The sequence below is a fragment of the Podarcis gaigeae genome (assembly GCF_964106915.1).
Source record: "Podarcis gaigeae genome assembly, chromosome: 13".
NCBI classification, from domain to species: Eukaryota; Metazoa; Chordata; class Lepidosauria; order Squamata; family Lacertidae; genus Podarcis; species Podarcis gaigeae.
In genome coordinates, this window is record NC_139689.1 from 327,018 (window position 1) to 351,375 (window position 24,358).

A 24,358-nucleotide genomic window follows, 5' to 3' on the forward strand; every position below is an offset into this window, starting at 1 on the left:
GGGGCAAGAACCCAACGCGCTGGCATGGAGGGGGCACCTCATTCTGCCTGCCACCCCCCAAGGCCACCCAGGTGCAGAGGGGTCTTCAAAGGGCCACGGGGGGGGGGGTGCAAGTGGTGGCAAAGAAGCAAAGGCCTCCACAGGAGAGCCAGAGGGAAGCCGCTTTGTACCTCCACAGAGAACTGGAGCCTCCGGAGAGGGTCAGGGGGAGGGGGAGCCATCTTGCCCCCCCCCCATTCTGAGTGGAGTGGTGGCCTATTTTCAAGGCCCTGTTCTGAGAGAGACTCTCCCTTCAGCTCCATTATTCTGGGGCACCAGCGCTGGAGAACGCATCTCCTGCATGAAGGGCCTGGCTGCCATATGGGATGTAATCCGTTGGAGCAGTCAAGTACAATATTCCTTGTTTCCCTAGAGTGGACACAGACAGGGAGATGTTACTCCAACCAGTATAACTTTGGGAATGTTCAGGGTGGCAGGAGAGGATATATTGTTTATTAATATCCTTCCTAATTGTGCTAGCAAGTTCCATTCCCCTTTCTTACATGCATAGCAGATAGCTGGTTGCAGGCTCGTGTGAGCTTCTCACTATTATACAATTCAGTCTGCCTCAGATTGAATTGTATGTTCCTGGTAAGTTCCCTTGAATCCCTCTTAAAAGAATAAAGACGCAGCAATCTTATTCAAAGTCAATAAAAGAACTTTACTCACATCAGTTCACAGTTGGATTCCTGAAGGCAGACTTAGTCACAAATATGTACATGTGGCTCTACCCCATATTGGAGAATAACCCAGTGCTTCTGCTAGCTAGCAGAGCAGTCCTAGCTAAAAGATGGTCAAACAAAGAAGGAAGTCAAAAAGAGGGAGAGTGCTGCGTGACTCGTCCTTTTGTTACCTGGACAGGTGAGGTCACGCCCACCTCTGGTCACATTCAGCCAGGAGGAACAGGAAGTTTTGACTGGCTGGACCAAACATTCCCCCACATGTCTTCTCTAGCATTGCAAGGAATGTTGTCCTTGACTGCCTCTCCTGGATCCCATCCCACAATACCTTCCTCTTCCACCTGGTCTGGAGCATCCTCTCCCTCCATGTGACCAGACAGGTGGGCGTGAAGCTTGCAGACCCAGCGAAAGGTCCAGTCACACAGCCCTCTTTCTCATCTTCTGTTTTTCTTCTCTTGGACTGCACTGCTGGCTCTCGGCCAGCAGCAAATAATAATAATAATAATTTATTTATACCCCGCCCTCCCCAGCCAAGGCTGGGCTCAGGGCGGCTGAGATGGAATGAATCCCCACCTCTCTCTGTAGCTGTAACTACAAGCCAAAGCCTGCCTTCAGGGATCATACTGTGAACTGAATGTAAGTAAATTTCTTGTTACTTTTAAGGAAAGACTGCTGTGTCTTTATTCTTTTGAGAGGGATCAAAGGGGACTTACCAGGAATAAATCCAATCTGGGCAAGCCAGACTGGATTCCTTAACGAAAGAGATCCACACGAATCTGCAAATAGCTTTCTGCTGTCTAAGGGGAATGTGCTCTGCTACTTGACTCACTAGTGAGAGTGAGGAAGGATAATATTTAATCTGGTCTGGGACCGTAATAAACTTCATTTCATTTCATATTTAATCAAGATATCCTCTCCTACTATTCACAACGGTCTCACATGGCAGGCAGAGACAACTAGAGGGACCAGGATCCCACAGAGGGGAGCAAGGATAAAATGTTTAAATGCTGCGATTGAAACTTAAGAAAAGGAAATGATTTAACGTTTTCTATTTATAGCAGCTGCAGCTTTTCACCCCTATGCATCTGATTCATCTTTTTTCCATTAATATGCAAAGAATATATTTTTTTAAATTTTTAAAAAAGTGAAAATAAGGAGATCTGCCCGTGCTGACAGGCCTTCAGGTTCAGCTGATATTGTTCCAGGTTGTGGGGACAGTCTGGATGGCACCTGGGGACCCCTTCCTAGCCTGTGATCCTGCATGTGGATGGAATCTGTTAAGAGGAAGCTGCTGAACTAGTCTAAGAAAAATGGAAATGACTTAATGGATCTCTTTTGTGGTGGCTGCTGCCTTTCATCCCCTCCATTATCGGCTCAGGTTGTATATATGGGCAAATATCACCCCAAGACACCTGTCTCCCCTGGGCCTCAAAAGGAAACACGAATGCTGCCTTCAGTGCTTGGGACCCCTGGAACGTCACACCACCCAGAGATTGGGGGGGCAGGCAACGTTTCCTGCTCCCCCCCCTCCATCTGCATTTTTATCCGTAAGTCCCAAATCCCCGTTACAGATAGGTAGCCGTGTTGGTCTGCCATAGTCAAAACAAAAAAATTCCTTCCAGTAGCACCTTAAAGACCAACTAAGTCAGTTCTTGGTATGAGCTTTCGTGTGCATGCACACTTCTTCAGATCACAGAAGGGAGGGGTTGAGGCAGGGGTGGTGGTGTATCTGAAGAAGTGTGCATGCACACGAAAGCTCATACCAAGAACTAACTTAGTTGGTCTTTAAGGTGCTACTGGAAGGAATTTTTCCCAAATCCCCGTCCGGGTAAAAGGCAGGATATAAACGAACATGAAATAACAATTTTAGCACCACTAAAAAGAAAACACAAACATACGGAAAGTTAAAAGGGCAATAAAAGAGACACACTGTTTTGTTTGTTTCCACCCCTGCCTTTTTCCCACGCAGCTTACAGATAAAAAGGAGAACCAGCAAAAAAAATACCGTAAAAATAAAAATATGGGCAGGGGGTGTGGAAAAGATCAGGAGTCCTCTGTTGCCGGGGCTTGGACTAGAGGTCCCTCAGGTTCCCTTCTTCCAACTATGCTGTGCTCCGATTCCACGAGCCAAAAGCATTTCCACGCGGTCGGAAGCCAGCAGAAGACCGAGGCCAAATCGCGAGGAAGCAAGCCAAGCCTTCTCCATGCGCACAGGCGCCGGGAAAAACTTTCCTCTAAAGCAGGGGTAGGCAAACTAAGGCCCGGGGCCGCATCCGGCCCAATCGCCTTCTAAATCTGGCCCGCGGACGGTCCCTGAATCAGCGTGTTTTTACATGCATCTCTGGGCTATTTCTGGGGCCTGCCTGGTGTTTTTACATGACTAGAATGTGTGTTTTATTTAAATGCATCTCTGGGTTATTCCTGGGGCATAGGCGCCGACTCCATGGGGCCTGAGGGGGCCCGAGCCCCCTCAAAAATTCGTTTGGGGGGGCTCAGCCCCCCAATAATTTAAGAAAATTATTACCGTAAACTTCGCTCTATAACACACAGATTTTTTCTCCTAAAAAGTAAGGGGAAATGTCTGTGCGCAGGGGCAAAAATCAGGCAAAAATAAGATTGGGCGGTCGGGCGGAGGGAAGGCGGAAGCTGCTGCTTTCCTGCATTCTGCCTCAGGGTCTTACTGCCCACCCGCTTCTGTTGCTGCGTTTGCTCAAACTCAACAAAGAGTAGGGAATCCCCTGCCCTCCTGGCAAGCCGTGGGTTAAGGAAAGGATCGAGTCCTTCCTTCTAATTCTTTCCTAGTCACACTGTGTGCAGGCTCCAGCCCACCACCTCCTCCTCTCCGTGCTCTAGGGACTCGCAGGTGGGAGAGAGAGAGAGAGGGCTGGCTTGGGGGGGGACTTTTGCCTTCCTTTCCTCCCCCCACCCCGTTAAACTCCCCTGCATTCTTAGCCAGCTGCTTCTCCGCACACCCCTCTTGTGCTTCTTGTCCCTTCTGTGTTTTTCCTTCCCTCCCCATTTAAAACGTGGTGACAAAGCACGGATCCACATGGATCCTCAGGATTTTTGCATTGGGTCACCCCAAATTCACCATCAGATCACATTACATGTCCATGGCTACAGTCTGTACCAAAAAAATCACGCACCCACTGTTGCCTGGGGCTGCAATGGTGCAAAAACGTGGTTACAAAGCATGGATCCACAGGATCTTTGCACTGGGTCACCCCAAATTCACCATCAGATAACATAGCATGTCCATGGCTACAGCCTGCACCAAAAAAATCACGCACCCACTGTGGCCTGGGGCCACAATGGTGCAAAAACGTGGTTACAAAGCACGGATCCACATGGATCCTCAGGATTTTTGCATTGGGTCACCCCAAATTCACCATCAGAGCACATAGCATGTCCATGGCTACATCTTGCACCAAAAAAATCACGCACCCACTGTTGCCTAGGGTCACAGTGGTGCAAAAACGTGGTTACAAAGCATGGATCCACATGGATCCTCAGGATTTTTGCATTGGGCTACTCCAAACTCACTGTCAGATATTAAAAATCTTTATAAAATAGAGAATTAAATACATACAGAATGTTAAATTTTCAGTTTCGAAATATTAGTACTAGTTTAGTACTGTATTTCTATATTACTATAGTACTGTATTAGTTATTTTCAAATACTTAAATATTTTTAGGGTGTAAGACCCAATTAAAGCCCGTTATTTACATACAGTATTACAGTATTTACATACAGTATTAGGCATACTGTATTAACTTTATTAACTGTATTAAAGCATTAACTTTGAGATATTATTTAATGAACCCTCAGACTTATTCAAAGTAAGCTTAAATTAGCTATTTCACTTATTAATCAAAGTGCTATTACTGTGCGACAGCAATATTTTATGTTTTATTCTTTTAATGATAGTTTAGGATTTATTTAAATATCATTTCAGTCTTTTCAGAGCTATATATTCACTGCTCTGTAATAGTCTATAAGCATAATTGTTACTGTAAATTAAATTAGCTTTTTACGAAAATACTGTGCGTGTTTATGTTTTGTTTCTTTATTCAAAGCCAAAAAGTGTTCCAGGCTTGTCGAGCTTCCCGGAGTGTGGAGTTATAGAGAGTCGAGTTTTCGGGGTTCTAATGTTGATCATATGACTCTAAAATACTTTTAAAAAACTTTAAAACTCACTAATTTTCATCTAAAATTTAGAAAACTTCCCGGGGCAGGACCCCGGTATGGGTCCCCCCCAATATTTTTTATAAGTCGGTGCCCCTGTCCTGGGGCATAGGAATTTGTTCATCCCCCCCCCCAATAAAACATATAGTCCGGCCCCCCACCAGGTCTGAGGGACAGTGGACCCCTGCTGAAAAAGTTTGCGGACCCCTAAAGCCTTCGGCCGGTTAGCATCCCACGACCTTGAAAATGTTTGCTGGGTCTTTGGGTTCGCTTTTCTTTCATCTTGCATTTTGCGCCCTCCCCGTGCGAGCCCTGCGACCATCGGGAGAAGGGCGGCGTACAGATTTCATAAGTAAATACAGTTAAATAAATTAGCATTTATTCCATCTCTTCTGCCCAGCGCAGGGCCCAGCAGGCGGCCCCCAGGAGCCACGCGAGGGCCGGGCGCTGCCCGGGGGCGGCCCTGGCGGCGATGGCCGCCTCCACTCCGGCCCACATGTCGAGCTCCTGCCTGGTCACATGCGCCGGCTCGGCGGCGGGGGAGGCGGTGTGGCCCTCCGCGGTCTGCGGCACGTGGAAAGGGTGGCTTTCGTGGGCCGAGGTCATCTCCAGCCACGCGTGGAAGTTGGCCACCCTGGTGTAGACGCCGGGGCTGTGGCGGGCCGCGCAGCTGCGCCCCCAGCTCACCACGCCGACCGCGTACCAGCGCTGGTGGGGTCCTCCACGGCCCGGGGGGCGGCACATGAGGGGTCCTCCGCTGTCCCCCTGGAGAGGCAGGAGGGTGGGAGTTGTAGTCCGAAGCCCCCGGGAGCCCCAGCTGCAAGCCTTCCGTTCCACCTCTTCATCGCCCCGCCCTGCGCCCCCCTTGCCCACCCGGAGTGCCCTGCGCCCCCTTCCAGGCCCAAAAGGAAGACTGGGGGCAGGAGGCGAGGGGGCGTCTCCCACCTGGCAGGCGTCGCGGCCGCCCTCCTCAAACCCGGCGCAGATCATGTTTTTGGTGAGGGAGCGCAGCCAGCGGAGGCACAGCATCCAGTCCACCATGCCCACCTGCACGTCCAGCAAACTGTAGGATCCCTGGCCGCTTCCTGGAGGAGAGAGGAGGAAGGGAGACAAGCCGCGCGGGCTGGCTGGAGGCGGGCGCAGCCCGTGACCTCCTTCGTGGGTGCGGGCGCGCAAGCCCCATTTCCCCGTGGGCACCCCACGAGGTGCCCAAAGACCCCCTGGAATTGGATCAGGTCCATCCCGTTCCGCTGCCTCTTCCCCGCAGAGGTAGACTGAGCCTGCACGCGGGGCTCCTCCTGCGCCGCCTCTTCTCCACGCATTTGCCCCGTCCCATTTCTCTGCCCTGGAGCCATGTCTGGAGGCAGAGGGGGGGCTCCTGCCTGTAGGACGTGGGCTTCTTTCCTCCCCCCTCCCCCAATCCATCCCACACCGCTGCGCCGCCAACTACGCAGGCAAAGTTTGAGTCCGGCATCCGTAACCATCTTCCCGTTTTACAGGGAGACACAGTTGGAGAACAGCCTTGACCAAAGGTGTCCTGGGCTGTGAAGACACTCGAACTCAGGACGGAAGGGGGAATCGTGCTAAGGGGAAGGCACGCTTGGCAAATCCACACCGGGATCAACTCCCGCCCGGAAACCAATGTCCCCGCTGTGGAAGGATGGGTGGATCACTTAGGGACTCACTGCTAAGACCGTGTTTACGGAAGACAATCTTCCTCGGCTACGAGGGATCGCCAAAGAGAAGAGAGATTTTACAGGTGGAAGAACTGAGGAAGGGAGGTAGAGCAGGATGGCAGCTGCCCAGGACCAAATCCTGAGTCAGCATGGGGCGTGTCCCCCCATCTTTCTTGCCCACCCCGGTAAACCCCCTCTGTTCAAACAGGGGTCCACACGTGCAATGGCCCGGCTCATGGGTGCCAACTCCCGGGGGCCCTGGGTACCCAAGCACCCACAAAATCCCCCTGAAGGGTCCGGGCACCCACAGATTTCGGTGCCAGGGTCGTGCACGCTGCGTGGCACCCACGACCCCGGGGCACCCATAGTCGCGAGCCCAAGCCGGCCCTCCCGGTCCGACTGCGCCCTCCCAGCCGCGGGCAGACGGGGGGCTTCGCCAAGGCAAGGAAGCGCGGAAGAGGCCGCGGCGCCTTCGGGGCTCACCGGCCTTCGTGAGCCCCCAGCCGGCCACGGTGCAGCTCTCCCACATGTTGTCGTCGGGGACGATGCTGTGGTCGGGGAGGCAGAGGGGGCTGTGGTAGAAGCTGTAGGGGATGGGCTTGTCCAGGAGCAGGAGCGCCAGGTCGTTGTCGTAGGTGCGGGTGCTGTACTCGGGGTGCAGGTGGATCTTGCGCACCCAGCGGGTGACGTTGTGCCTCCCCAGGAGGTTGCTCCCCGCCGCCACCCGGACCTTGTCGCTGAAGGAGAGAGAGAGGGGGGGGGACTCTGGGTTTAGTCAGAATTCACACACACTTTCCCCTCCAAACAGCGTCTCCCTGAAGTCATAGAACTGTAGAATTGGGAGGGGTCCCCCAGGGGCCATCTAGTCCACCCCGCTGCGATGCAGGAATCCAGGGCCGGATTATTTCCTTATTTAATTTCCTTATTTGAGTTTATATTTCGCCCTTCGCCACAAGCTCTCAGGGCGGTTCACAAGATAAAAAATACCGCATAAAAGCACAAAATACGAAACAATAGCCCCCTTCCCACAAACACATTTGAAAGGCTGTTAATTGGAAGTTTCCGCCTGGTGCCTAAACAGACATAATGAAGGCGCCAGGCGAGACGCCCCGGGGAGAGCAGTCCACAAACGGGGAGCCACCACAGAGAAGGCTGGTTCTCCAGAAGGTCACGTGGAGGAGGCAGCCTTCATTAAGCAGCCGAATCAAAATAAGGGAAGCAGAGATTAAAAAGCCAATCTTTGTTTGCAAGAGAAGAGTCTGGTTGTAAATGGGCGCTTAACCCGTGTCCGGATGCCGGTTCAGACACACGCGGCTGCACCCAGAGCCAGCCTCCCCCTTGGCTCCGCAGGGCGGGGCTTGGCGGGCGGGAGAGGGGCGCCTGGCAGCCAGGCAGGGACCCCCCCCCGGCAGCCGGCCCTCTGCCCTCCCTCCTCCTTCCTCACCTTCTCTCTGCGAAGCAGTGGGCGGCGGAGAGGACCCACCAGGGGTGCACGATGGAGCCCCCGCAGAAGTGGTAGGTGCTGGTCTGTATGCTGACCACCCAGGGCCACTTCCCGGGGAGGGATTTCGAGCCCCCCACAATGCGCGCGCCGGCCACGGGGGAGGCGTGGGGCCCGTCGAACTCTGGCCGGAAGCCGCAGCCTGGAGGAGAGGGGCGGGCGGAGGCAAGTGCACGTCAGAAGGGCCCCGGGCCCCTGCCAGACTCCACCCTCCCGACCTCACAGCGGCCAAATGCCCCGAAGAACCCAGGAGCCTGGCCATGGAGGCTCCATTAGGACATGAAAAGAGTCTGGATGCAGGATCAGGCCCATTGGATGCCCTTTATGGGAAACCTGCAATCAAGGCCAGACTGCAAGAGCACTCTCGGGTTGTCCTTCCCCATTCCTCTGATATTCAGGGGTAGACTGCCCCCAGCCATGGAAGTTTTGCTGGCACAAGAGCCTTTCGTAATAAGAGCCCTGCTGGATCAGGCCCGTTGCCCACCCAGTCCTGCCTCCTCTTCTCACAGTGGCCAAACAGATGCCCCAAAGGGAAACGTGGGGGCAGGATCCGGGCACAAGAGCCACTCTGCCCTCCTGTGGTTTCCAGAAACTGCTGCCTCCAGCCGTGGAGACACAGCATGGGCATTGGGGCTGGTCGCCAGGAGGAGGCCCCAAACAACCTCGGCCTCGCCACCCTCCCCACTCCAAGAGGTGATGATGTCACTTCATTCCTGTTGATACGGAAAGGGGGGGGCATGTCTTCTTTACCTTCTTCTTCGCTACAATATATCCATTTATTCCAATTGTCAATGTCAAAAGGGACTAAAATCTATAAAATTAATAGAAAATCAGCGTGCCAGTTTGCTCAATTACTCTAGGACTCCATCACACCTCCCCTGTCCAGCATAATCCCTCAAGCAAGGTGTCAAGACCCTAATCCTGCTCTGATCAGCCTTTCCTCCAGACAATGTCAGTGGCAGACTATGCATATTTGGGACTATTGTTTTCTCATCCCCAGGAAGTGTTTATCTGTGCATATCTCCAGCTCTGCATATTCCCCCCTCCCTCCTCCTTATGTTAATCCGGTGTAGCTCTGCATATTCCCCCCTCCCTCCTCCATATGTTAATCTGTGTAACCCAACCTCCCTTTAATATATTCATGATGTAATCTGGGTAACCAAACCTCTCTTTAATGTATTCATGACGTGTTTTGCACTGTATTCTGGGACATGGAGGGAGTTTCAAAAACTCATGTCACCCCTTTCTCACGGTTCAATCTCATCTTGAACCTGTTGGCCAATAAACTCGGATCTCCGCATCTTGCTCCTGTCTCCGGCTGAGCTCATTTTCCTCCGCAGGGACCCACGGACTTAGTCCGATGAGCTGGGTGGCAGAGCAGCCTCGCACCCAGATTTTTGCCGTAACAGTTGGCGCTCCAACGTGGGGCTTGCGGTTCTCCCGCGTTGCTGACCGGGGGCCCCGAAATCTTCAGCCGGCACCAGGCCATTTTGCCTGGGAAGATCCTTTGGACCCCCGGCAATCTTCCGGGCGGTAATCAAAAGCCCCAGGAGTTCAGCCGGGGAGCAAAGAGGGATCCAGCCGGCTTATTCATCGATCCCGGGATCATCATAGAAGACGCGTGAGTATGAGGAAAAGGAAAATCCAGTGCACTGGTGGGAAAGGGGTGGAAATCTCCTGGCAACTGAATTCTCTGCCCTCCTCTCTATCGCTCCTTCTCGCCTTTCTCTTGGTCCAATTGGTGAGAGAGACCGTGGACTGCTGCTCGGCCCAAAAGGGGGGTTCTGAGCTCTATCTCTTTCTCCTCTCAAACCCTCCAGTCAGCCGCACCAACTGAGAGTCCGAAAGTAAGACGGAGAGACCCGACTTGAAAAACAGCCGACTCTCCGCAACGGGCATCTCAGTTGAAAGCAAGGGGCTGGAATTCTTCTTCCGAACTTCCCGAGCGTCCTCACCAAGGGGGCAGGAAGGGGTCTGGCTTTCTGTATCAATCCCAGCCGCACTGGTCGGTGCCACGTAACACGTTTATCGTGCATGAGCCCGCTTCCAAAAGCAAGGGGGATTTTCGGTTCAAAACTCTATCCAGGGATCACCCGATCTGGCACCGCACGGTGCGGGCGTTCAGTAGGGCCCCTTTTCCTGAGATTGTGGCGATAGGTAGGAGGTTGCCAGGAGGGATAGCCCATGAGGAATTGGGCAGGATCGGCAGAGTGGAAAAGGACCCCAGGTTATTGACTAAGGAAATAGGAAGGAAATATAAGGAACCGGATAGCTAGAGCTCCTTAAAAACCCACTAAGGAAGTCGCCAAGCGACGAAAGACCCCTCTTTACTATAGCCCCCTGTACAAGTTACCCAAATCCTAATCAACCCCTCTCTTTCTCCCTTCTCTATCCCCCCAAAAGGAAAACAACAACAAAAGCAACAACAACAACGCATGCATATATAAAGGGGTACCCAGTCAACTAAGCATTGTGAGCCCTGCCAGTTTGGTTAACTGGTGGTGTTTGAAGAGGCAAGGAGGCTCTTAAAACCATGTGGGACCTTCCTACTAATTTCACTTAATGAAGCTAAAGGAAGCAGCCCAACTCCTTGCAATAACCAACTAAAGGATGAGAGTATATATGTTTACATGTTGTCTGTTATGTGTGTTGTGTGTTAATACATATATGAGGATATGTGTGTTTACATGTTGTCTGTTATGTGTGTTGTCTGTTCCTTCTGTCTCTGACAGACTGCCTTTCTTAAGCGCGCATAGTTTAAACTGCAAGCTTGCTTCAAAATTTTAAATCTAAGGAAGCCATGCTGGACCCTATCAGTCTTAAATAAGACCAAATGAGAATGAAGGGTGCAAATGTTTACCCCACCTCTTGCTTTGCCGCAACTTTTCAGATTGTGAGTCTACAGTCTATTTTGGAATGTGAATGTTTCTAATGTGAACTAGATGTTTCTGCTGCAAAAGCGTAGTTGAGCACAACTGCTCTCTCAAGCTAAAATGCAGTGTATTTATTTCATGAAGCACATAAAAGGTAGAAGCTTTGGTAGACAACAGCTTTGATAGTCTATCTATAGAGTCCAGTCCTGATACCAGTCTCTTCCTGGCCTCTTTCCTTAGAAAATGACTTCCTGGTTTCATTCTGCCTCTTTCAGGTTTTTTCCTTCTCCTTCTTACTTCTGTGCCAGGTAAATTTACTCCCAAGTAAGCTTCCTTTAAAGGAAACTACAAGGGGGGCATAGATTAGGCTTACTATTCCTCTGCAAATTCAGGAAAAACTGTCACTTTTGTATTCCTTTTAAATCAAATCTATGGCTGTTTTAACTATGCTTTATAAGAGATCCTCTCCCTCTTAGGAAAAATGTTCACTTCAATCTTCCTTTAAAGATAATTTCTCTAGGAATTTGAAGGAAGCAAACTCACTCAAACTATCTCAAGATCTGCTAAAACGGTTCTGTGTAAAGTTGGCTACTTTTCTTTTCCTCTTCCTTAGTACATGATAGGAGCATAGATGTTTCCTTTCCCAGTTGAAAATCTGTACTTAAATGTATATGTCCTTTTGGTAGTGCAAATCTTGCTTTGAAATCTTGCTATGAACACTATATTTAGGGTTGGACTAGATGACCCAAGGTCCCCTTTTAGCTCTCCCAATTTGTGGCTGTGTGGAGGGCCATGTGCCTGCAAGCATGTGATCAGTTGATTCAGCCCAAGCATGCGATTCAGCCCAACTTTACTCTTTGTTGTTTGTTTGTTTTTTTAAAAAAAAGGGTGAGAGGTAAAATCCGTGATGTTTTGAAGCAGAACTGGTGATATCAGGCATTTGAGTGATTACAGTGCTTATCATTTTGTCTATTATTTACAAAAATCAGACTTAAAAGTCTACACAAAGTTTAAGCACATACAAATTCATATAATCAAGTAGAATGGGCCTTGACATATAATTGAGTAGCCTTAACCATCCTGTAAATAAAGGGCAGGAAAATTTTGTCTGCAAATGGTAAGGCTGAAATGACTGAGAATGTTAAAAATCTTATGAATTCTGACTCTCTGGCCATTTTTTCCCATATATAAGGGCGTGGCATTGTTCCGCGAACGGCCAGAGGGATATTAGCCCTTTCCTGTACATAAAGGAAGCAGTCGCTTTGCTTGGGCTGAAATTGCTAGCTTTTGTTGGTAAATACTTCAATTGCTGAGTTTCTCTTTTTTGTTTTAAATCTAACCCTCTTTTAAAATCTACTCCTTACCCTTCCCTTATTCAAATTCTAATTTTGCCAAAAGATGCAACATTTCAATAGTATAAAAGGTTTGCTGAGACATGAACTCCACACATGACAGAGACTAGATCAGCCAAAAAAAAAAAAAAAAGATAGTAAATGGAGAGAGAGAGAGAGGAAGGAGGGGGAACTGTAGGGGGGGAGAGGAGGTTTATGTAAAACTTGGAACCATTGAGAGAAATCACCCTTAATGTGTCTCAAGTTTGAAATCTTAACATGCCAAATTCTTTTCACAGGTAAATATCAAAGCATTCCACCCCTCAATGGGATTTAAGTCACAGACTTTGTTTGTGTGCATTTTAGGAACAGCATTTCCTGACAGGCTTCTCACATGAAATAATTTCCCCTTTTAACAGGATATGTGAACCCCGATAACAAAGTGTTTGTCCCTTTTTCCTCCCACAACAACTTTCTTTCTGTTCTGTGAAATCCCTGCTGTATTAGTGACATCCATCCCTTTGTGTCTTTGACACTTTTAAAGTTATAAATAATCTGTTTCCATTTATTTAATCCGTTTTTCCATGATGTCTATGAAATTAATCGAAGCATAACCAAACATTGTTTGTGGAATGGTATTTGTTTACCTTTTGCCTGAGCATTTCTTATTAATTCTGTCATTTTGGCTAGTTCAAGGTACTTGCACAAAGTTACATTGCCATTAAGTCATTTTCCAGTATTTTGCTATTAACACTCTAGCCGATGTTGTCACATCAAGAAACACTCTTTTATTTTCACTGTTACTTCAGATTTCTTAAAATTCTGTGTCTTAGCATTTATTTATTTTGGTTCCTCATAGGTCATTGTGTGTGTGTGTTTGTGTGTGTGTTTTATTATTATTTAACTGTGTCTTTTAAGTCCACCCTGTCCTTACAGGATATCACTTCTACAAGTGTGTTACTACAGATCCAATGAAAAGCTTCGCTACCACGAGACTTATTACCTGCAACAACAACAGACACAGTTTTCAAAGTGGCCACAGCAATTTCTTTCAAAAGGGAAGTGGGGCTGACAAAGAGGGGAGGAGTTGGATTGCAAGGAGATTTTTTTGACTTTTATATTCAACTGATATTTAATTAGTTTGTTGTGTATTATGTGTTATTATGTAGGGATGTTGAAATGTGTTTGACAGTGTTATTTCCACAAAGGGAGGAATTTTTGTGTGTGTGTGTGTAATTGTCTTATGTTTAATGTATACTGCCTTATTCCTTATACCCCAATGGAGGATTTTCATACATTTTATGCTTTCTAATGGATCAGGCTATTGTGTAGTTCAATGTTTAGATAACCACATTTTGCTGTCCCACCTGGCACACTGCCAACCTTCCCTACCCATTTTAAAATGTGTTAAAACTCGCTTTACCAAGGAGAAGCTTCAGGAAGGTGTATATGCCTTGATTTAGCAGGAATGATCCCTTATAGAGTTAAATTGACTTATTTGGACAAGTGCCCTTTTAAGAATGGTTTTCTTTTAACAGATTGGTTTGAAGAGTTGAGAACCATGGGGAAAGATAAATTCAAATTGGACTCAGTTTGAATTGGGCAAGTGTATCCAGGCTGCAATTAGCTTTTGGTCCTTAAAGTGCAGGTGCGCAACTTCCCATGACTGCAAGACCAATAATAAAACCCCATAGGAAGCCAAGGCAAGGACATTTCCCTCAGGACGTGTCCAAACCTGTGGCAGCTGTGGTGAGTGCCAGGCAACATGGTTAATATGAAAGCCCTAAGTGGATTCACCAGGGATTGCCACTACTGTGACACGTGAGACCACAGAAGAGCTACCTTGACACCTGAGAACACAAAATGGCGGGGGGGAAAGCAAACTGCATTTTTTCCCCCAGTCAATAGTGGACCTTCCTGCTAAATGTAAAGCATAGACCACTACTGAACAAAATACAACAGGTGTCCTTTTATGCGATATCCTATATCCAGCTATCTGCACTACTATACTTGCAAATGGCCTTAAGAGGCATGATTTGCAAGTCCCCTTCAGGTTTGCACAAACCCACACATCTAGTACGATAGATACAAAGTTATTATTTAGTGCATATCTATATAACATAAACATACATTGTATTGGTCCGTGTTGCTCCCTCCTTTGTTGCCCTGCTCAACCCACCTCCTTTTCCATTAGGGCCTATTCCCACTCACACGGCACCCCTACCTTCACCGAGATTTAGGGTGCGGAGAAAAGATTTGCAAGTTCTTACAGAACTTTAATGCAAATCTATCTCCGAATGGGGGACTGATACGGAAAGGGGGGGCATGTCTTCTTTACCTTCTTCTTCGCTACAATATATCCATTTATTCCAATTGTCAATGTCAAAAGGGACTAAAATCTATAAAATTCATAGAAAATCAGCGTGCCAGTTTGCTCAATTACTCTAGGACTCCCTCACACCTCCCCTGTCCAGCATAATCCCTCAAGCAAGGTGTCAAGACCCAAATCCTTTCAAATTGCTCTGATCAGCCTTTCCTCCAGACAATGTCAGTGGCAGACTATGCATATTTGGGACTATTGTTTTCTCATCCCCAGGAAGTGTTTATCTGTGCATATCTCCAGCTCTGCATATTCCCCCCTCCCTCCTCCTTATGTTAATCCGGTGTAGCTCTGCATATTCCCCCCTCCCTCCTCCATATGTTAATCTGTGTAACCCAACCTCCCTTTAATATATTCATGATGTAATCTGGGTAACCAAACCTCTCTTTAATGTAATCATGACGTGTTTTGCACTGTATTCTGGGACATGGAGGGAGTTTCAAAAACTCATGTCACCCCTTTCTCACGGTTCAATCTCATCTTGAACCTGTTGGCCAATAAACTCGGATCTCCGCATCTTGCTCCTGTCTCCGGCTGAGCTCATTTTCCTCCGCAGGGACCCACGGACTTAGTCCGATGAGCTGGGTGGCAGAGCAGCCTCGCACCCAGATTTTTGCCGTAACACTGTGATGTCACAGGAAACGGAGCAGCCGGGGGGAGGGGTTCTTGGAAGACTGGCCATCAGAAGGTGGGGTTGTTGTTTTTTTGAGTCTGCCCAGGGCCTCCGAGGGAAGGAGCCATAGCGCCTCCAGCCCTGCCTTCACCCCATGGCAGCGCCCCACTCCCCTTTCCTTGCACCCGGTACCTTGTCCCCAAATGGCCCGTCCCTGAAGCATCAACAGCAAGCCACACGCCAACAGATGGTCCATAGGTTCTCCCAGAAGTCACTGGCTTCCAATCTTGAGTGTGGGAGGGGGTCTCAGGCTGTGATGTCATAGAAGGCCAGCTAATGATGTCACAGGTGCAGAACCCAGGCCCCTCCTCCTGGTCCTTAGCTCCGCCTCCCCCAGCCTGGCGCTGGACTGGAGCACGCATGGCTCTCTTGGAGCTGCCAGCGTTCTGTGAGGCGCCGAGGTCACTGGGAAAGAAGGCAGAGGAGCTGAGTTCAAATCCTGCAAGCTCAGTTTCCTCAGCTGCAGGAAGAAGAGTGCGAACATGCCTGACCAGGCCAATCCCTGCTGCTCTGCTTCAGTTTAACCCCCTCCCTGCCAATGCGTCAGGGGAGGGTTGCAAAGTGGTCCTGCTCTCCAGGAATCCTGGACCTGTGTCCCCAAGGAGAGGTGCCGGGGCTCAAGCAGCAATAAACACAGAAGGAAAGAAGACAGAGGGGAGGGAGGGAGGGAGGGAGGGAGGGACGTCCTTGCCGCCTCATTGCCAGAAGACGGGAGGAAAGCCAACTTCTGTTGTTGTTGTTGTTGTTATTGTTATTGTTACAGGTAGGTAGCCATGTTAGTCTGCCATAATAATAAATTTATTTAGTCAAGTCAAAATAAAAAAGGAAGGATTTTTAATTTTTTTATTGTTATTGTTACTATTATTATACTCTGCACATTTGGTTGGGTTTCCTCCATCACTTTGGGTGGCTTACAGCATATATAAAACATAATAAAACATCGGGTGGCGCCGTGGGTAAAACCTCAGCGCCTAGGACTTGCCGATCGCATGGTCGGCGGTTCGAATCCCCGCGGCGGGGTGAGCTCCCGTCGTTCGGTCCCAGCTCCTGCCCACCTAGCAGTTCGAAAGCACAATTAAGTGCAAGTAGATAAATAGGTACCGCTTTATAGCGGGAAGGTAAATGGCGTTCCGTGTGCTGCGCTGGCTCGCCAGATGCAGCTTGTCACGCTGGCCACGTGACCCGGAAGTGTCTGCGGACAGCGCTGGCCCCCGGCCTATAGAGTGAGATGAGCGCACAACCCTAGAGTCAGTCTGGCAAGACTGGCCCCTACGGGCAGGGGTACCTTTACCTTTACCTTTAATAAAACATCAGGTATCTGAAGAAGTGTGCATGCACACGAAAGCTCATACCAATAACAAACTTAGTTGGTCTCTAAGGTGCTAATGGAAGGAATTAAAAAAAAAATTTGTTTCAGCTACAGCAGACCAACACAGCTACCTACTGGTAATTAAAACATCAAACATTAAAAACTTCCCCATAGAGGGCTGGCTTCTAAACGTTGTGTAGTTCTTTATCTCCTTGACATCTGAAGGGAGGGCATTCCACAGGGCGGGTGCCACCACCGAGAAGGCCCTCTGCCTGGTTCCCTGTAGCTTAGCTTCTCGTAGGGAGGGAACCGCCAGAAGGCCCTCAGAGCTGGACCTCAAATGTCTGGGCTGGACAATGGGGGTGGAGACGCTCCTTCAGGTATACTGGGCTGAGGTTATTTAGGGCTTTCAATGTCAGCACCAACACTTCGAATTGTGCTCGGAAACGTACTGGGAGACAATGTAGGTCTTTCAAGACCGGTCTTATGTGGTCTCGGCGGCCGCCCCCAGTCACTAGTCCAGCTGCCACATTCTGGATTAGTTGTAGTTTCTGAGTCACCTTCAAAGGTAGACCCACGTAGAGCGCGTTGCAGTAGCCCAAGCAAGAGATAACCAGAGCATGCACCACTCTGGCCAGACAGTCCGCGGGCAGGGAGGGTCTCATCCTGCGTACCAGATGGAGCTGGTAGACAGCTGCCCTGGACACAGAATTGACCTGCACCTCCATGGACAGCTGTGAGTCCAAAATGATTCCCTGGCTATGCTCCTGGTCCTTCAGGGGCACAGTTACCCTGACAGGACCAGGGAGACCCCCACGTCCGGCTTACTTACAAATTCCAAATGTCTGGTTCATGTGCTGTTCCATGCAGCAGCAAGAAGAAAACACATAGAAAAACTCTTGCGTTACAAAGTACAGGAACGCAAGGTCAAAGCTTTGCAGGAGTTATCTGAGTTATTTAAAGAACAGTGATAATAGAAACCACTGCAGCACCCAATGATGTGTTTAACATACCACGGAACTTGGATTGTGGCCATCCCAGTCTCCCTCTCACACTCCCGCACTTCTGAGTGTCCGCAAATGCTTTGCTGTCTCTGAAACCTTCTGAAATTCTACACACACTGGGGTTTCTTTGCAGTCCGCCACTGTGAGCACAAGATGTTCTCCCGACGCTCTTAGGTCCAGGAACGTCACTGGCTCCTCCCACTTGGCTGGCTTTTGATACGGAAAGGGGGGGGGCATGTCTTCTTTACCTTCTTCTTCGCTACAATATATCCATTTATTCCAATTGTCAATGTCAAAAGGGACTAAAATCTATAAAATTCATAGAAATTCAGCGTGCCAGTTTGCTCAATTACTCTAGGACTCCATCACACCTCCCCTGTCCAGCATAATCCCTCAAGCAAGGTGTCAAGACCCTAATCCTTTCAAATTGCTCTGATCAGCCTTTCCTCCAGACAATGTCAGGTGGCAGTTGTTGTTGTTGTTGTTGTTTAGTCGTTTAGTCGTGTCCGACTCTTCGTGACCCCATGGACCAGAGAACGCCAGGCACCTCTGTCCTCCACTGCCTCCCGCAGTTTGGTCAAACTCATGCTGGTAACCTCAAAAACACTATCCAACCATCTCGTCCTCTGTCGTCCCCTTCTCCTTGTGCCCTCCATCTTTCCCAACATCAGGGTCTTTTCCAGGGAGTCTTCTCTTCTCATGAGGTGGCCAAAGTACTGGAGTCTCAGCTTCACAATCTGTCCTTCCAGTGAGCACTCCGGGTTGATTTCCTTCAGCATGGAGAGGTTTGATCTTCTTGCAGTCCATGGGACTCTCCAGAGTCTCCTCCAGCACCATAATTCAAAAGCATCAATTCTTCGGTGATCAGCCTTCTTTATGGTCCAGCTCTCACTTCCATACATCACCACTGGGAAAACCATAGCTTTAACTATACGAACCTTTGTTGGCAAGGTGATGTCTCTATTGGCAAGGTGATGTCTCTATTGGCAAGGTGATGTCTCTATAGTCAGGTGGCAGACTATGCATATTTGGGACTATTGTTTTCTCATCCCCAGGAAGTGTTTATCTGTGCATATCTCCAGCTCTGTATATTCCCCCCTCCCTCCTCCATATGTTAATCCGGTGTAGCTCTGCATATTCCCCCCTCCCTCCTCCATATGTTAATCTGTGTAACCCAACCTCCCTTTAATATATTCATGATGTAATCTGTGTAACCAAACCTCTCTTTAATGTATTCATGACATGTTTTGCACTGTATTCTGGGACATGGAGGGAGTTTCAAAAACTCATGTCACCCCTTTCTCACTGTTCAATCTCGCCTTGAACCTGTTGCGCAATAAACTTGGATCTTCTGCAGTTTGCTCCGGCTGAGGTCATTTTCCTCCGCAGCGACCCACGGACTTAGTCCGATGAGCTGGGTGGCAGAGCAGCCTCGCACCCAGATTTTTGCCGTAACACTTTCAAAGAGGATGGGACCAATTCCTGGCGGAGGCAGAAGCTGCCGCTGGCTAGTGGCCAGGATGCCTCGCAGTGCCAGCTGTGGGGCGCGCACAGCTCCGGCCGGATCCAGGCTCTCCGGCAGTTCTGAGCGCAAAGTTGCGCCAGTGCAGAAGGACGGATCCTGCCCGAGCCATTGCCCTTCCTCCTCCGGGATGCGGCGGGATGTCTGTCGGTCTCTCCCCCCGCCTGTGCGCGGCTCCCAGGGTTCCCCTACGGAGGCGGGGGCTGTCCTGTCATGGACGCGGCGGAGTCGGGAGCGCGCCGAGCCCACCGCACATGCGCGTTTTTTGCTTGGAGCGGCCGCTGCTTCCTCGCACCCGGAAAAGTCGGGCTGGCGGGGCGCGAGAGGCTTTTCGGGCGAGTGAGTGGCGGGGGCCGGAGTGGGATGGGCTGCCTCCCTCTTTCTCGTCCCTGTCATCCTCTCGCCCCGGAGGAGGAGGAGGAAGAGGAGGATGTCCTTGCCGGGGGGGCTGTGAGACCCCCCTGCAGTCGGACTGTGTGACGGGGAAGAAGCCCCCAATTTGCCCCCTGCCCCTCCTCCTGGCGGGGCTCCCGGGGTGCCTGCAGGTTGCGCCTGGGCTTTTGGAGAGCGCCGCTCCCGCTCCATGCATTGCCTTCCACCCACCTGGGTCTCCCTCCTCTCAGCAGGGGCGCCGACTTATAAAAAATATTGGGGGGGCCCATACTGGGGTCCTGCCCCGGGAAGTTTTATAAGATCCGCTCCCGGCCCGTTGCTGCTGCTGCCGCCCGCCTCGTGGCCCCCTCGCCAGCTGAGGGAGGGAGAGAGACCGAGAAGGAGAGAGATGCGTGGTGGGCAAGGCAAGTGCCCGCCACGCCTCGCCTCCCACCGCCCCTCGTGCCGGCCGCCCCCTCCCCTCCCTTCCCCGCCCGCACTCGCTCGCTCGCCCTCCTCACCCCAGCTCTTGGCCGTTCGCCCCAGGAACTCGCCGCTGTTGGGGTTGTAGATGAACCTCCGCCACTCGGCCATAGACTGGCTGAAGGGCTTCTCCTCCTCCTTGGCCATAGCGAGAGAGAGAGAGAGAGAGAGAGAGAGAGAGAGGCTGGAAAGAGAGAGGGAGCTCGGCGGTTCGCGGGCGGCGGTTTTTCCCCTGCCGAAACAACAGCGGCTCCTCAGAACCGCTAAGTAACTCTCCCTCAGGCGCCCGGCGGGAGAGCAGAAGAGAGGAAAAGGAAAGAGGGGCTGGGCCAGTCGCACGCACCGAGCAAAACTACTCGCGCCGCCTCTTTTACTACCGTAATAATTATTTGTTTTAACTCATTACTGAATGTATTTTAAAAGGTAACTATCATCAAACAAGGAAAATAAAAAATACCAACATAATTTTGTGATTTTACAAAGCATAATATAACTACCGTATTTTTCGCTCTATAACACGCACCTGACCATAACACGCACATCGTTTTTAGAGGAGGAAAACAAGGGAAAAAAACATTCTGAATGAAACAGTGGATGTATCATTTTTGTGCTTCATGCTGTGGCCACAGACATGTGATCTGATGGTGAATTTGGGGTGACCCAATGCAAAAATCCTGAGGATCCATGTGGATCCATGTTTTGTAACCACGTTTTTGCACCATTGCAGCCCCAGGCAACAGTGGGTGCGTGATTTTTGGGGGGCAGGCTGTAGCCATGGACATGCTATGTGCTCTGATGGTGAATTTGGGCTGACCCAATGCAAAGATCCTGAGGATCCATGTGGATCCATGCTTTTTAACCACATTTTAAGTGGGGAGGGAAGGAAAAACACAGAAGGGACACGGAGCAGGAGAGGGGTGTGCAGAGAAGCAGCTGGCTAAGAATGCAGGAGAGGGGTATAACGGGAGGGAGGAAAGGAAGGCCAAAGTTTTCCCTCACCTACCCACCCAAGTCAGCCAGCTCGCGCGCTCTCTCTCGCTCTCCCTCCTGCACGGAGCACAGAGACACACTCTGCTTTCCCTCTGCATGTCTGGAGGGGAGGGGCTTTCCCTGCTCTTTGTTCCGTTTGAGCAAACACAGCAAGGAAACAGAGCAGGGTGGGCAGTAAGACCCTGAGGCAGAAGGCCGGAAAAATACGGTAATAATTTTCTTAAATTATTGGGGGGGCGGAGCCCCCCCAAACGAATTTTTGAGGGGGCTCGGGCCCCCTCAGGCCCCATGGAGTCGGCGCCTATGCCTCTCAGCTGTCGCTCTCGGGGGTGGTCGAGGCAGAGGTCTGTCTGGGGTCCACCCGAGGACCAGTCCAGCCGCCCACCCTGGACACTGCAAGCAGAGGGCATCCGGGGAAGGGGCTGGCGCTGGAGGCCGGGGATGGGGGGCAGCAGGAGGGAGGGAGGCCGAGGGGATGGAGCTCGCTCGCCTGGAAGAGATCGCCGCTTGCCTGCCGCTGCCTCCCCTGGGGGGGTGGGGGGTGGCCATGGCTTTCCGAGGAAGGAAGGGCTCCAGACCTCCAGCCCGCTGCGCGGATCCCGTCCTCCTCCAGGAGGGATTCTCCAAGGCGGCCCCTGCCTGGCATTCCTGCCCGCCTCTTTCGCCAGCCGGGTCCAGCACCCTGACCGCGGAAGGGAGGGAGACAGTTTTAAGCACTGAAAGGCAGGAGCAGCAAGCCTGATACATTTCACAGAAATCCCTGCACTTGCCTGCACATTTGCCTGCCTGGTCACTCTCCTTCTAGGAGGGCTAGAGTGTATACTGTGTATATAAGGACAATGACAATAAATTTATCTAATCTAATCTAGAGGCTTCCTTCTCCTTCCTTTTTGCCTTAAACAAAGCTCAAAGATTGGCCAGCGGTGCAGTCCAGCCCTGGCTCCTAGCAAGGCTCACCCATGCTTCTTCAGGGAACATATTTCTTATCCTGCCCTTGTGGCAATTGTATAACAGAACATTTTTATTTGCATTGTAGGATTTACTAGCACCTATAATTTGGACAGACAGAAAATGACAGAAGAAGAAAAAGTTTCCTTCTGGTCTTTTGAAGGTTTCCTGAGAGCGAAGATGGATGAGGAAGACTCAGCTGGTCTTGGAGCAGGAAGAGGCCATGGCATTATCAATGGGAGCAGTGGGAGATTCTGGGAAGGCTCTGGGCAGAAGATCCTGGGAGAGGAGGACACCCTTCGCTCAGAGGTGCAGAGCCAGCAGTTGAGGCAGTTCTGCTCCCAGGAGGCGAAAGGACCCCGAGACGTTTGCAGCCGACTCTGCCACCTTTGCCACCAGTGGCTGAAGCCAGAAAGGCACACGAAAGCTGAGATGCTGGACCTGGTGATCTTGGAGCAGTTCCTGGCTGTCCTTCCAGCGGAGATGGAGAGCTGGGTGAGGGAATGCGGAGCAGAGACCAGTTCCCAGGCAGTGGCCCTGGCCGAAGGTTTCCTCCTGAGTCAGGCAGAGGAGAGGAAGCAGGTGAGAGAGACTTTCCTCTGGATGCTCCCAAGGGGCTCCAAACAGGAGGGAGAAGATCCCCAAATGCTCTATTAATTGTGGGTCTGGCATTTCTTTTCTAATAGTTCTTCCTATTCTCTGTTTTGAATTTTTGTTTCTCTTCCAGGGAAATGATACTTTTGCAGAAATGGGTCCTGAGGCAGAGAGGACTCCATTGGTTGCCAGAGAGAGGCCACTGGGTAAGGAAGAAGGAGTTCTTTATCCATTTGGTCACGTTCTGTTTCTTTTGAAATTATTCCATGTATTCATTTTACCTTTTTGAGGAAGACACTTGGGGTCAACTAAAATATGAAATGGGTAAAACAAAAAAAATTCCTTCCAGTAGCACCTTAAAGACCAACTAAGTCAGTTCTTGGTATGAGCTTTTGTGTGCATGCATACTTCTTCAGATACACAGATACATCCAGTGTATCTGAAGAAGTGTGCATGCACACGAAAGCTCATACCAAGAACTGACTTAGTTGGTCTTTAAGGTGCTACTGGAAGGAATTTTTTTTGTTTTGACTATGGCAGACCAACACGGCTACCTATCTGTAAATGAAATGGGTAGAAACACAAAAACGCACTCAGCAGGAGGGTCCCCCCCCCCAAGGCCCATCTATGATTAGAGATGCACTGCTTCACCTCTGAGAGAAGCATCCTGCACTCCTGTCTCCCCACTTCCCTTTGTCTCTCGCAGGTGAAAGAAGGATGCCGGCAAGACCTCCTCCTCCATCTCTTCATCCTGGTGGAGGGGAAGCAGCGGCTGAGGATCCGGATCAGGTGGGGGGAAGGAGCCTTGGGGGGAAAGGGGCTGAGGAGTGGGGCAGCCCCGGTGCCTCCAGGCTCCAACGAATCTCTCTGCCCCTTCTGTCAAATCTGCACTGAAGAAAGCATGAAAAGGCCATTCAAAGAGGTTCATGTGCTGAGAATAAGGAACAGCCACTCTCCTTTACTAGCCTTCTGAATGTTGCTAGTATTATTTATCATTCATTGCAGTCTCGTTTATACATTTATTGTTGGTTGCCAAAATAGGCTTCTAAGCAGTTAGTAAATCATAAAAAACAGTGGCCAGGATCCCCCTGTTTAGGGAAGTTTTTTATGTTTGATGTTTTAGCGTGTTTTTAATATTCTGTTGGGAGCCGCTCAGAGTGGCTGGGGAAACCCAGCCAGATGGGCGGGGTATAAATTGTTGTTGTTGTTGTTGTTGTTGTTTCCCCTATTATTAATGGGGATAGGAAAGATTTCATCTGGCAACTGGAAATGCTTGCATAGACAGCAGCATTTAAAGAGTTCCACTCATTTACACAAAGATTAACTACACATTAAAACAATTCCATAAAGACAGTAAAATAAGTATCCATTGTTAAAATGTGCAGCAAAACAATCCCATTAAAACAACACAACATTTAACAGGCAGAAAGCAACAGAGAATGTGCATTGTATGTTTATCCTGCCTTAGAGGAGGACCCTTGTCTCTGTGCTTTGAAGATGTTGCTGTGCATTTCACGGCGGAGGAGTGGGCATTGCTGGATCCTGACCAGAGAGCTCTGCATCAGGAAGTCATGGAGGAGAATCATGGGATCATGGCCTCTCTCGGTAAGGCTCCCTGTTGGATCATAATATCTGTTCTGAAATTCTTTACATTCATCTATGTGAGAAGCCTCCCATATTTTGATGGTGCTCAACAGCGCCACCTACAGCACCTGGGATTCCAACGCCCCCACAGCTCACCTTGAATGGAAGGCTATCAACTGTTTTGTCTGTGAGAATTCCTTCCCCAGCTCGCTT

General features: G+C 50.0%; 2 protein-coding genes across 3 annotated transcripts; one reads left to right on the forward strand and one right to left on the reverse strand.

The window, feature by feature from the left end:
• Positions 1-5,262: 5,262 nt before the first annotated feature.
• Positions 5,263-15,594, reverse strand: LOC310830621 (serine protease 55-like). The gene is made up of 5 exons (XM_083710418.1): positions 15,472-15,594; positions 8,026-8,224; positions 7,065-7,318; positions 5,851-5,990; positions 5,263-5,670 (listed from the first exon to the last, which is right to left on the reverse strand). The coding sequence occupies exons 1-5, from the start codon at positions 15,533-15,535 to the stop codon at positions 5,284-5,286; spliced, it is 1,044 nt and encodes a 347-aa protein (XP_083566544.1). The 5' UTR covers positions 15,536-15,594; the 3' UTR covers positions 5,263-5,283.
• A 3,605-nt stretch (positions 15,595-19,199) lies between these two features.
• LOC310828949 (uncharacterized protein) lies at positions 19,200-23,671 on the forward strand. 2 transcript variants are annotated; one of them, XM_083707063.1, is made up of 4 exons: positions 19,200-19,513; positions 22,056-22,549; positions 22,695-22,767; positions 23,268-23,670. In XM_083707063.1, the coding sequence occupies exons 1-4, from the start codon at positions 19,315-19,317 to the stop codon at positions 23,453-23,455; spliced, it is 954 nt and encodes a 317-aa protein (XP_083563189.1). In that variant the 5' UTR covers positions 19,200-19,314; the 3' UTR covers positions 23,456-23,670. The 2 variants fall into 2 exon arrangements, with proteins under 2 accessions (XP_083563189.1, XP_083563188.1); XM_083707062.1 differs by lacking the exon at positions 22,695-22,767 and having other exon boundaries at positions 23,268-23,671.
• Positions 23,672-24,358: the final 687 nt, after the last annotated feature.